Source organism: Aptenodytes patagonicus, unplaced genomic scaffold, assembly GCF_965638725.1.
Source record: "Aptenodytes patagonicus unplaced genomic scaffold, bAptPat1.pri.cur scaffold_611, whole genome shotgun sequence".
In the NCBI taxonomy this organism is placed as follows: domain Eukaryota; kingdom Metazoa; phylum Chordata; class Aves; order Sphenisciformes; family Spheniscidae; genus Aptenodytes; species Aptenodytes patagonicus.
This window is the reverse complement of record NW_027472506.1, coordinates 9,317-20,701: the sequence shown is the minus strand read 5'-3', so window position 1 is coordinate 20,701 and position 11,385 is coordinate 9,317. Positions and strand designations below refer to the sequence as shown.

The 11,385-nt window shown below is 77.7% G+C and overlaps 1 protein-coding gene and 1 pseudogene across 2 annotated transcripts; one reads left to right on the top strand and one right to left on the bottom strand.

Moving 5' to 3' along the window:
* The first annotated feature begins 17 nt into the window (after positions 1–17).
* Positions 18–3,167, top strand: LOC143174013 (ubiquitin-conjugating enzyme E2 L5-like; annotated as a pseudogene). The gene is made up of 4 exons (XR_012997872.1): positions 18–57; positions 592–682; positions 2,528–2,715; positions 2,793–3,167. The product of XR_012997872.1 is annotated as a ubiquitin-conjugating enzyme E2 L5-like (transcript).
* A 227-nt stretch (positions 3,168–3,394) lies between these two features.
* On the bottom strand, positions 3,395–8,135 carry LOC143174012 (uncharacterized). Its single transcript, XM_076364127.1, is given in 10 exon segments — positions 3,395–3,619; positions 3,705–3,856; positions 3,931–3,992; positions 3,995–4,032; positions 5,511–5,547; positions 5,550–5,647; positions 5,958–5,991; positions 6,277–6,454; positions 7,312–7,890; positions 7,992–8,135. Coding segments are annotated over 10 exon segments (1,467 nt in total). The 3' UTR covers positions 3,395–3,474.
* Between the last annotated feature and the right edge of the window lie 3,250 nt (positions 8,136–11,385).

The window sequence follows — 11,385 nt, the reverse complement described above, 5'->3', positions numbered from 1 at the left end:
GGGCAGCCCCGCCCAGCGGCCCCGGGCTCTGTAGCCATGGCCCGCAGGCTCGCCAAGGTGCGTCGGGGGCAGCGGGGGCGGGCGCGGCCGTACCCCGTATCGGCACCGGCACCGGGGGGCCGGACCGGGGGTTGCGGGGCCGTGGCGGTACCGGCGCGGGGGGGGGGGTGTGGGGGGGTGGTGTCGGTCCTGGCGTCCGCACCGAGCGGTGCCAGCACCGGGGGGGGGGGGTGGCCGGGGGTGCCGATCGCGGGGCGCGGGGTCCCCGGTGCCGGGGGTGCCGGTGCGGGCGGGGGACGCGGGGTGTGGCGGGGGGCGGTACCGGGGCGGAGGGTCCGCGGTGCCGGTGCCGGTGCCGGGGTGGCCGAGCCCGCCCGCGGTTTCGCTTCCCCGGCGGGGACGGCTCCGCGGCGGGGCGTGGCTTGGAGGCGGCCCCGCCCAGGGGCGCGTTCAGGGAGGCGGCCCCGCCCCGGGAGGGCGTGCCCCGGGAGGGGGGGCCCGGCGCACGGAGGCGCGTCTCGGGGCGCAACCCCGCCCGGGGGGGGGGCGTGTCCCGCGGCGGCCCCGCCCCAGTGACCCGCCCCTTCGCAGGAGCTGGAGGAGGCGCGCCGGTGGGGCGGGGCCCGCGAGCTGCGGCCGCTGGAGGGCGACGTGCTGCGCTGGGGGGGGGCTGCTGCTGCCCGTGCGTGGGGGGCCGGGGGGGCCCCCGGGGGACGGGGGGCGAGAGGGTCCCCCGGGGGAACGGGGGGGCTGGGGGCGAGGGGGACCGGGGGGCGAGGGGGTCCCCCGGGGGAACGGGGGGGCTGGGGGCGAGGGTGTCCCCCGGGGGCGAGGGGGACCGGGGGCGAGGGGGTCCCCCGGGGGAACGGGGGGCTGGGGGCGAGGGGGACCGGGGGGCGGAGGGGGTCCCCCGGGGGAACGGGGGGCTGGGGGCGAGGGTGTCCCCCGGGGGCGAGGGGGACCGGGGGCGAGGGGGTCCCCCGGGGGAACGGGGGGAACGGGGGGCGAGAGGGTTCCCCGGGGAACGGGGGGGGCTGGGGGCGAGGGGGAACGGGGGGCGAGAGGGTCCCCCGGGGGAACGGGGGGCTGGGGGCGAGGGGGACCGGGGGCGAGAGGGTCCCCCGGGGGAACGGGGGGGCTGGGGGGCGAGGGGGACCGGGGGGCGAGAGGGTCCCCCGGGGGAACGGGGGGGCTGGGGGCGAGGGGGACCGGGGGGCGAGGGGGGTCCCCCGGGGGAACGGGGGGCTGGGGGCGAGGGTGTCCCCCGGGGGCGAGGGGGACCGGGGCGAGGGGGTCCCCCGGGGGAACGGGGGGGCTGGGGGCGAGGGGGACCGGGGGGCGAGGGGGTCCCCCGGGGGAACGGGGGGGCTGGGGGCGAGGGTGTCCCCCGGGGGCGAGGGGGACCGGGGGCGAGGGGGTCCCCCGGGGGAACGGGGGGAACGGGGGCGAGAGGGTCCCCCGGGGGAACGGGGGGGCTGGGGGCGAGGGGGACCGGGGGGCGAGAGGGTCCCCCGGGGGAACGGGGGGGCTGGGGGCGAGGGGGACCGGGGGGCGAGGGGGTCCCCCGGGGGAACGGGGGAACGGGGGGCGAGAGGGTCCCCGGGGGAACGGGGGGGCTGGGGGCGAGGGGGACCGGGGGGCGAGAGGGTCCCCCGGGGGAACGGGGGGGCTGGGGGCGAGGGGGACCGGGGGGCGAGGGGGTCCCCCGGGGGAACGGGGGGGCTGGGGGCGAGGGTGTCCCCCGGGGGCGAGGGGGACCGGGGGCGAGGGGGTCCCCCGGGGGAACGGGGGGCTGGGGGCGAGGGGGACCGGGGGGCGAGGGTGTCCCCCGGGGGAACGGGGGGGCTGGGGGCGAGGGGACCGGGGGGCGAGAGGGTCCCCCGGGGGAACGGGGGGCTGGGGGCGAGGGGGACCGGGGGTGAGGGGGTCCCCCGGAGGAACAGGGGGGCTGGGGGCGAGGGTGTCCCCCAGGGGAACGGGGGGGCTGGGGGCGAGGGGGACCGGGGGGGCGAGAGGGTCCCCCGGGGGAACGGGGGGCTGGGGCGAGGGGGACCGGGGGTGAGGGGGTCCCCCGGGGGAACGGGGGGGCTGGGGGTGAGGGGGACGGGGGGCGAGGGGGTCCCCCAGGGGAACAGGGGGGCTGGGGGTGAGGGGGTCCCCCGGGGGAACGGGGGGGCTGGGGGCGAGGGGGACTGGGGGGCAAGGAGGTCCCCTGGGGGAACGGGGGGCTGGGGGGGGCCCTGGGAACGAGTGGCTGGGGGCGAGGGGGGTCTCCCGGGGGGCACTGAGCGGGTGTCCCTATCAGGGCAACACGGGGGAGGGTCCCGTGGGGACACTGTGTGGGGACCCTGGGGTCCTGGGCTGTGGGCACTGGGTGGGGGTTCCCCTCCTGGGGGGCTCAGGCCGGGGGGGGGTCCCCCATGGGGAGCACCAGGTATCAGGGCTGGGACATGGGCCCCCCCCCCCCGATGGATGCTGCAGTGAGGGGGGGGGGGGGTGTCTGAGATGCCCCCCCCTGCCACGGCAGAACAACCCCCCGTACAACGCCGGCGCCTTCCGCTTCGAGCTGACCTTCTCCCCCCACCACCCACTGACCCCCCCCCGCGTCACCCTCCGCACCAGCATCTACCACCCCAGCGTGGACCCCGACGGCCGCGTCTGCCAGCCCCCTCACCTCCGCCCAGCACTGGGTGCCCACCACCCGCGCCGTCCAAGGTGGGCGTCTCGGGGATGGGGGGGGGCGCACAGCGGCAGGGGGTGCCTGCCCTGACCCCCGCCCCCGGTGCCCGCAGTGCTGCAGGACCTGCTGCTGCTGCTGGACAGCCCGGACCCCCAGCGGGTGCTGCGGCAGGATGGCCCGTGAGCTCCAGGACCAGCCCGAGGTTTTCCGGCGCCGGGCGGAGGAACACACCCGGTGCCATGCCGAGAGACGCCCCCCCCGACCCCCCCGGCCCCTGAGCCCCCGCACCCCGGGGCACCCCGGCTGCACCCCTCCCTCTCTGCGCCGGCCGGGGCTGGCCCTGGCATCGCCCCGCCTTGGCGCTGGAGCCTGGGCATGGGGGCCCAGCCTGGCACCGCAGGGGGGTCCTGGCACCCCTCGGGGGCCGCCCCACCCCGGACGTAAGTTAATAAATTTACTCCCACTCCTGCTTCGGCTGCGTGATGCCCCATTGGGGTGGTGGGGGGCACCGGGGAGGTGCCGGCCCTGGGCTATGCCCCCCTGCCTGCCCGTCCCCTCTGCGGTGGCAGCGGGGCAGTGCCAGGGCTGTGCCCCCCCCGCTGCCCGCTCACGCCAATCCCCCAGACACTCCCTTGGTGCCGGCGTCCCTGTGCCCGCGTGTCCCCCCCCGTCGTGTGTGTGTCCCCCCCCCCCACGAGAGACGAGGCCGCCGCAGCCTGGCACCCGCAAGCCTTTACTGCCGGGGGACGAAGCGGCGGGGGGCGGCGCGGGTGGGGGCCGCGGGGGAGCCGCCCTCAGCGCTTCTTGGTCTTCACCAGCCCCTTGGCCACCAGGCAGCGGTACAGCTCCTGCAGGTAGGTGTAGACGCACTTGGCGTCGGGCACCGGCAGCCGCACCATGTCCTCCACCTCCAGCAGCGGGGCGCAGCCCGCCCGCTCCCTGCGGGGACACCGCCGTCACCCGGGGCCGCCCGCCCCGCCCGGGGCCGGGGGCGCGGGGGCGGGGAGCGGGGGGCTGCTCTCACTCGGCGGTGGCGAAGGCCAGGGCGAAGTTGCGCCGGCGGGCGCCGGGCTCCAGGCTGCCGTAGTCGAAGGCGTCGGGGAAGAAGCTGTGGAGGAGGGCGCAGAAGGCCAGGCCGCTGCCCCAGCTCCCCGAGAAGTTCTGCACCTCCACGTGCTGCCGCGGGCGGGGGGGGGGGGGGTCAGGCCGCCCCACGGCCGCCCCACGGCCGCCCCCGCCCCGCTCCTCACCTGGTAGCCGCGGGTCCTGGCGCGGCACCACTCCAGCAGCATGGCCTTCACCGTGGCGGTGCCCCCGCCCGCTTCAGGTGCGGGGCCGGCCCCGTGGCCGCCCTGCGGGCGGTGCCGGGCGCTGTGGGGCGCCCCACGCCCCGTGCCCCACACCCCACACCCGGCACCCCACACCCGGCACCCCACACTCCATGCCTGGCACCCCGCGCCCCACACCCGGCGCCCGGCACCCCACGCCCCACACCCCACGCCCCGCGCCCCACACCCGGCACCCCCGCACCCGGCACCCCACACTCCATGCCTGGCACCCGCGCCCCACACCCGGCGCCCGGCACCCCACGCCCCACACCCCACGCCCCGCGCCCCACACCCGGCACCCCGCACCCGGCACCCCACACTCCATGCCTGGCACCCCGCGCCCCACACCCGGCGCCCGGCACCCCACGCCCCACACCCCACGCCCCGCGCCCCACACCCAGCACCCCGCACCCGGCACCCCACACTCCACGCCCGGCACCCTGCGCCCCACACCTGGCACCCCACGCCCGGTGGCCCCCCACCCGGCACCCCACGCCCGGCGCCCCACACCTGGCACCCCACGCCCCACACCTGGCACCCCACGCCCCACGCCCGGCGCCCCACGCCCGGTGCCCCACGCCCCGCGCCCGGCCCCGCCCCGCCCTCGCTGCCCCCCACGCCGCTCCCCCGCGCCCGACTCTCCCGGTGGTTCCCCATTGGCCACTCTCTGCCCCAACGGGACACACCCCCCCTCCCATTGGCCAGTCCCTGCCTCCGGGGTATCCCCATTGGTCCATCTCTGCCCCCCCCCCCCCCAGCGGCTCCATTGGCTCATCCTTGCCCCGGCGTTCCCCGTTGGCCCATTTCCCCCGTGGCGTCCGCCCCAGGGGCTCCCCATTGGCCAGTGGCCCTGACACCCCCCCCCCCCCAGTCCCCCCATTGCCCCACGGCCCCCACGGCCTCCCAGTCCCCCCCCCTGCCCCACAGCCCCCCACTGCCCCACGGCCCCCCACTGCCCCACTGCCCCATGGCCCCCCCTGCCCCATGGCCCCCCAGTCCCCCAGTGCCCTACGGCCCCCACTGCCCCATGGCCCCCCAGTCCCCCCACTGCCCCACGGCCCCCCACTGCCCCACTGCCCCACGGCCCCCACTGCCCCACAGCCCCCCAGTCCCCCAGTGCCCTACGGCCCCCACTGCCCCATGGCCCCCCAGTGCCCCACTGCCCCCACTGCCCCCCAGTCCCCCCCCTGCCCCACAGCCCCACTGCCCCATGGCCCCCCAGTCCCCCAGTGCCCTACGGCCCCCACTGCCCCACGGCCCCCCAGTCCCCCCCTGCCCCACGGCCCCCCTGCCCATGGCCCCCCAGTCCCCCCAGTGCCCCACGGCCCCCCCCTGCCCCATGGCCCCCCAGTCCCCCCCCTGCCCCACGGCCCCCCCTGCCCCATGGCCCCCAGTCCCCCCAGTGCCCCACGGCCCCCCCTGCCCCATGGCCCCCCAGTCCCCTCCCTGCCCCACGGCCCCCCAGTCCCCCCGTGCTCCCCGTGGGGCCAGGCCCCTCTCACCCTCCGAACTTCTCCAGGATGGCGCTGCGCCCCTGTGCCGGGCACTCACACGCGGCCGCCCCCGGCCCCTCCGGTTTCGGCCTCGGCCCCGCCGTCCCGGGGGCGCCCGGCCCCGCGGCCCCCCCGCCGGCGCACCCCTGCGGGCGCACGGGTGGCCCCGTGGGTGGGGGCGAGGGCACGGCTGTGGGCGCCACCCAGGGACGCACACGGGTGGGCCAGCCATGGGGGGCAGGTGAGGGGGGCCAGCCATGAGCGTGGGGCTGTGGGGGGGCCACCCGTGGGGATGGGGTACTGGGGGGCCACCCGTGGGGACACAGGGCTGTAGGGTGCCAGCCTCGGGCATGGGGCCGTGGGTGCCCGCAGTAGGGCAGAGCTATGGGGCAGCCCCGATGCTGGCCAGCCGTGGGGCACCCATGGGGCCGTGCCCCCCCCCCTGCCCACACTCACCTCTCGCTGCCCCCCGAGCCTTCGGTGGTGCCAGCTGCAAGGGAGAGAGGAGGGGTCAGCGGGGTGGGAGGGGCACCCCGGGGTGGGGGGCACCCACGTCCCCTCCGGGCACCGGCGGGGTCCCAAACGGGGGGGGGGGGGGGGGCATCCCTGGGGCACCATCAGGGGTACGGGGCTGGGGGTCCTCCGCCACGGGAAGGGACATGGGAGATCTATAGGGGACCTCATGGGGGCGGGGGACACTGTGGGGCAGTGGTGACCCCAGGGGACCCCGGTGCCATCGCAGGGCCCTGCCCGCCCTGCCCAGTGTGGCCCTTACCTGTGGGGGATGTGGGGGACGTGGGGGATGCCGGGGATGCCGGGGATGCGGGGGGCGTGGGGGATGCAGGGGACGTGGGGGACAGCGGGGACGTGGGGCTGGTGGCCCCCCCTGGGGACGAGCAGGGGGAGAACTCGGGCCACAGCTCATCCTCCTCGTCCTGCAGCCAGGCGGGCTCCTGCGGGCGCAGCTGGGGTGGCACTGCCGGCACGGGCACTGTCACCCTGCCCCTGGCACTGTCACCCCTGCCCCTGGCACTGCCACCCTGCCCCTGGCACCGCCACCCTGCCCCTGGCACTGCCGGCACGGGCACCGCCACCCTGCCCCTGGCACTGTCACCCCTGCCCCTGGCACTGGCCGGCACGGGCACTGCCACCCTGCCCCTGGCACCGCCACCCTGCCCCTGGCACTGCCACCCCTGCCCCTGGCACTGTCACCCCTGCCCCTGGCACTGCCGGCACGGGCACCGCCACCCTGCCCCTGGCACTGCCACCCTGCCCCAGCAATGTCACCCCTGCCCCGGCACTGCCGGCACGGGCACTGTCACCCTGCCCCTGGCACTGCCACCCTGCCCCAGCAATGTCACCCCTGCCCCTGGCACTGCCAGCACGGGCACTGTCACCCTGCCCCTGGCACTGCCACCCCTGCCCCTGGCACTGCCGGCATGGGCACTGTCACGCTGCCCCTGGCACTGTCACCCTGCCCCTGGCACTGCCACCCCTGCCCCTGGCACTGCCGGCATGGGCACTGTCACGCTGCCCCTGGCACTGTCACCCTGCCCCTGGCACTGCCACCCCTGCCCCTGGCACTGCCGGCATGGGCACTGTCACGCTGCCCCTGGCACTGTCACCCTGCCCCTGGCACTGCCACCCCTGCCCCTGGCACTGCCGGTACGGGCACCGTCACCCTGCCCCTGGAACTGTCACCCTGCCCCTGGCACTGCCACCCCTGTCCCCACCCCTACCACCCCTGCCCCCCACCCTGCCACCCCAATGTCCCTGGCAGTGCCACCCCCCGCCCCGAGCCCCCTCTCACCTGCCGGCCCCGGGTGCTGCCGGCTGCTGCCGGCCCCCGCCCAGCCTCCTCCTGCGGCCCCTCCGCAGCACCCGCCCCGGCACCCCCGGCTGCCCCTGCCCTGGCATCGCCCCCCGCACCCCCTGCGCCCTTGGCATCGCCCCCGGCATCGCCCCCCGCACCCCCTGCGCCCTTGGCATCGCTCCTGGCATCCCCTGTGCCCTTGGCATCGCTCCCGGCATCGCCCCTCGCACCCCCTGCACCCTTGGCATCGCCCCCCGCACCCCCTGCACCCTTGGCATCGCTCCCGGCATCACCCCCCGCACCCCCTGCGCCCTTGGCATCGCTCCTGGCATCCCCTGTGCCCTTGGCATCGCCCCCAGCATCGCCCCCGGCACCCCCCGCACCCCCTGCTGCCCTGCTGTTGCTCCCAGCATCCCCTGTGGCGTCACCCCCTGCATCCTGAGCCGCCTTGGCGTCACCCCCCGCGTCCCCTGACCCTCTGGTGTCACCCCCCGCGTCCCCTGCTCCCTTAGCATCGCCCCCCACATCCCCTGCGTCCTTGTCCTCACCCCCCGCGTCCCCTGCTGCCCCTGCCCCCTGGCCGTCACCCCCTGTGTCCCCTGACCCTCTGGTGTCACCCCCCGCGTCCCCTGCTCCCTTAGCATCGCCCCCCACATCCCCTGCGTCCTTGTCCTCACCCCCCGCGTCCCCTGCCCCCTGGCCGTCACCCCCTGCGTCCCCTGCTGCCCCTGCCCCCTGGCCGTCACCCCCTGCGTCCCCTGACCCTCTGGTGTCACCCCCCGCGTCCCCTGCTGCCCCTGCCCCCTGGCCGTCACCCCCATCACCCCCCGCTGCCTGGGGGTCCCTCCTGCCATGCTGGGCTGCCGCTTCCCCGCTGCCCTCCCCCACCCCCCCATCCCCTGGCCCCGCGGGGGGGTGAGGGGGGGTGCCAGGGGTGGGGGTGCCAGGGGTGGGGGTGTCTGAGGTGGGGGTGTCCAGGCTGGGGGTGTCGGTGTCTCCCCGGCACTCCATGCTGCTGCGGTCACTGCTGCAGGGGCACAGGGCTGCCATTGGGGTGCCCCCCGCAGCTTGCCCATGCCCCCCATACCCCCCCAGCCCGGCCACGCCCCACCCTGCCCCTGTTCCCATGCCCCCCCCCCCCCCCCCCAGCCCTGGCACCCCCATTCCCCCCCCCGGGCACCCCTGTTGCCCCTGCCCAGCCCCCATTCCCCACCCAGGCTCCCCCATGTCCCATCCTGACACCCCAATACCCCAGCCTGCCCCCCCCACCTCCTCCAGCCCCCCCATGCCCTATACCAACCCCCCCCATTCCCCTTCTGCCCCCCTCACCCCGTCCCAGTCCCCCCCATGCCCCATCCCGACCCCCCGTGTCCCATCCCAGCACCCCCACGTCCCCCTCCCGACCCCCTGTTCCCCATCCCCACCCCCCAGACCCCCTCCCGGCCCCCCAAACCGCCATCCCGATCCCCCATTCCCCCTCCCCACCCGCCGTGTCCCATCCCGGCACCCCCATACCCCTTCCTAACCCCCCCATTACCCCCGTCCTGGGCCCCCATGTCCCCATCCCAATGCCCCCATACCCCCTCCCGGCCCCCCCTATTCCCCCTCCCATGCCCCTGTCCTGACACCCCCATTCACTCTCCCATCCCGGTCCCCCCCATGTCCCATCCCAGCCCCCCATGTCCCCCTCCCGACCCCCTGTTCCCCACCCCCCAGACCCCCTCCCGGCCCCCATTACTCCCCCTCCCGACCCCCCGCGTCCCATCCCGTTGCCCCCAAACCCCCTCCCGACCCCCCGTGTCCCATCCCGTTGCCCCCATTATTCCCCCTCCCGGCCCCCTGTTCCCCATCCCGACCCCCCGTGTCCCCCTCCCGGCCCCCTGTTCCCCATCCTCACCCCCAAACGCCTCCCCGGCCCCCATTATTCGCCCTCCCGACCCCCCGCGTCCCATCCCGGCCCCCCCGTGTCCCCCTCCCGACCCCCTGTTCCCCCTCCCGACCCCCCATTCCCCCTCCCGGCCCCCATTATTCCCCCTCCCGACCCCCCCTGTCCCATCCCGAACCCCCATTCCCCCTCCCGACCCCCCGCGTCCCATCCCGTTGCCCCCATTATTCCCCCTCCCGACCCCCCGCGTCCCATCCCGGCCCCCCCCGTGTCCCCCTCCCGACCCCCTGTTCCCCATCCCCACCCCCCGTTCCCCCTCCCGGCCCCCATTACTCCCCCTCCCGACCCCCCGCGTCCCATCCCGTTGCCCCCAAACCCCCTCCCGACCCCCCGCGTCCCATCCCGGCCCCCCCCGTGTCCCCCTTCCGACCCCCTGTTCCCCATCCCGACCCCCCGTTCCCCCTCCCGGCCCCCATTACTCCCCCTCCCGACCCCCCGTGTCCCATCCCGACCCCCCATTCCCCCTCCCGACCCCCCGTGTCCCCCTCCCGGCCCCCTGTTCCCCATCCCGACCCCCCGTGTCCCCCTCCCGACCCCCCGCGTCCCATCCCGTTGCCCCCAAACCCCCTCCCGACCCCCCGCGTCCCATCCCGTTGCCCCCAAACCCCCTCCCGACCCCCCGCGTCCCATCCCGAACCCCCATTCCCCCTCCCGACCCCCCGTGTCCCCCTCCCGGCCCCCTGTTCCCCATCCCGACCCCCCATTCCCCCTCCCGGCCCCCCGTGTCCCATCCCCACCCCCCAGACCCCCTCCTGGCCCCCTGTTCCCCCTCCCGACCCCCCGTTCCCCCTCCCGGCCCCCCGCGCCCCCCCTCGCCCCCGTACCCTCCCGGCCCGCTCCCCGCTCCCGCCGCCCCGGCTGGGCTCGCCGGCCCCGCCCGCCCGCGGCTATTTTTACCGGCGGGGGCAGGTGCCGCCTTCACTCACCGCCCACCCGCGGGGCACGCGTGGGGCCCGGGGAGGGGCCGGGCGGGCACGCGGGGGGGGGGGGGGAGCGGGACACGGGGACACGCGTGGGGCCGGGCAGGGACGGGCCGGGCCCGGGGACACGGCTGGGGGAAGGGGACAGGCCGACCCTCCCCGCCGGGCGTCGGGGACACCCCAAAGGGGGCCGCGGGGGGACACACACGGGGCAAGGGACACCCGGCCGGCACCGTGGGGCCCCGGGGGGGGGGGGCACAAGGGGACACGGACACCCCGGACGGGGACAGGGAGACTTGGGGGGCACAGACACACGGGGGAGGTGGGGGACACAGACACGGGGGGGACATCGGGGGACATGGGGGGGTCACAGACATGTGGGGGACGTGGGGGACAGAGACACGGGGGGGACATCAGGGGACATGGGGGGACAGAGACACGTGGGGGATGTGGGGGACATGGGGAGGTCACAGACACGTGGGGGACGTGGGAGTCACAGACACGTGGGGGACATCACGGGACATGGGGGGACACAGACACGGGGGGGACATCGGGGGACATGGGGGGGTCACAGACATGTGGGGGACGTGGGGGACAGAGACACGGGGGGACATCAGGGGACATGGGGGGACAGAGACACGTGGGGGACGTGGGGGACATGGGGAGGTCACAGACACGTGGGGGACGTGGGAGTCACAGACACGTGGGGGACATCAGGGGACATGGGGGGGTCACAGACACGGGGGGAATGTGGGGGACAGAGACGTGGGGGACATCGGGGACATGGGGGGTCACAGACACACAGGGCGACAAGTGTCACACTGGGACAGGCCGGGCAGGGCGGCGGGGACGCGGGGACAGCGGGGACACAGCGGGGACACACGGAGCCCGCGGTGCCCCCCGGGCTGGCCCGGGGGCGGTGCCCTGTGCCGGTCACGCCCCCTGCGGCGCTGGCCCCGCCCCCTGCGGGGCAAAGGGCTGGCAAAGCGCGCGCCTTCCCCGCCCACCGCCTCCCCTCCTCTCCTTGGCTGCCGGCGCCGCCACGCCCTCTCCCGCGGCGCCCTACCAGCGTTGGGGACGCCCTCCGGTTCAGCCACCCGCCTGGCTTCTATTGGCCGAAGCCAGCGGCGGGGCGGGGCGAGGCGGGGCGGTTCTACGTGTGGGCGGAAGCGCGGCGCCCACGTGGTTCCTGCCGGGAGCCGCCGC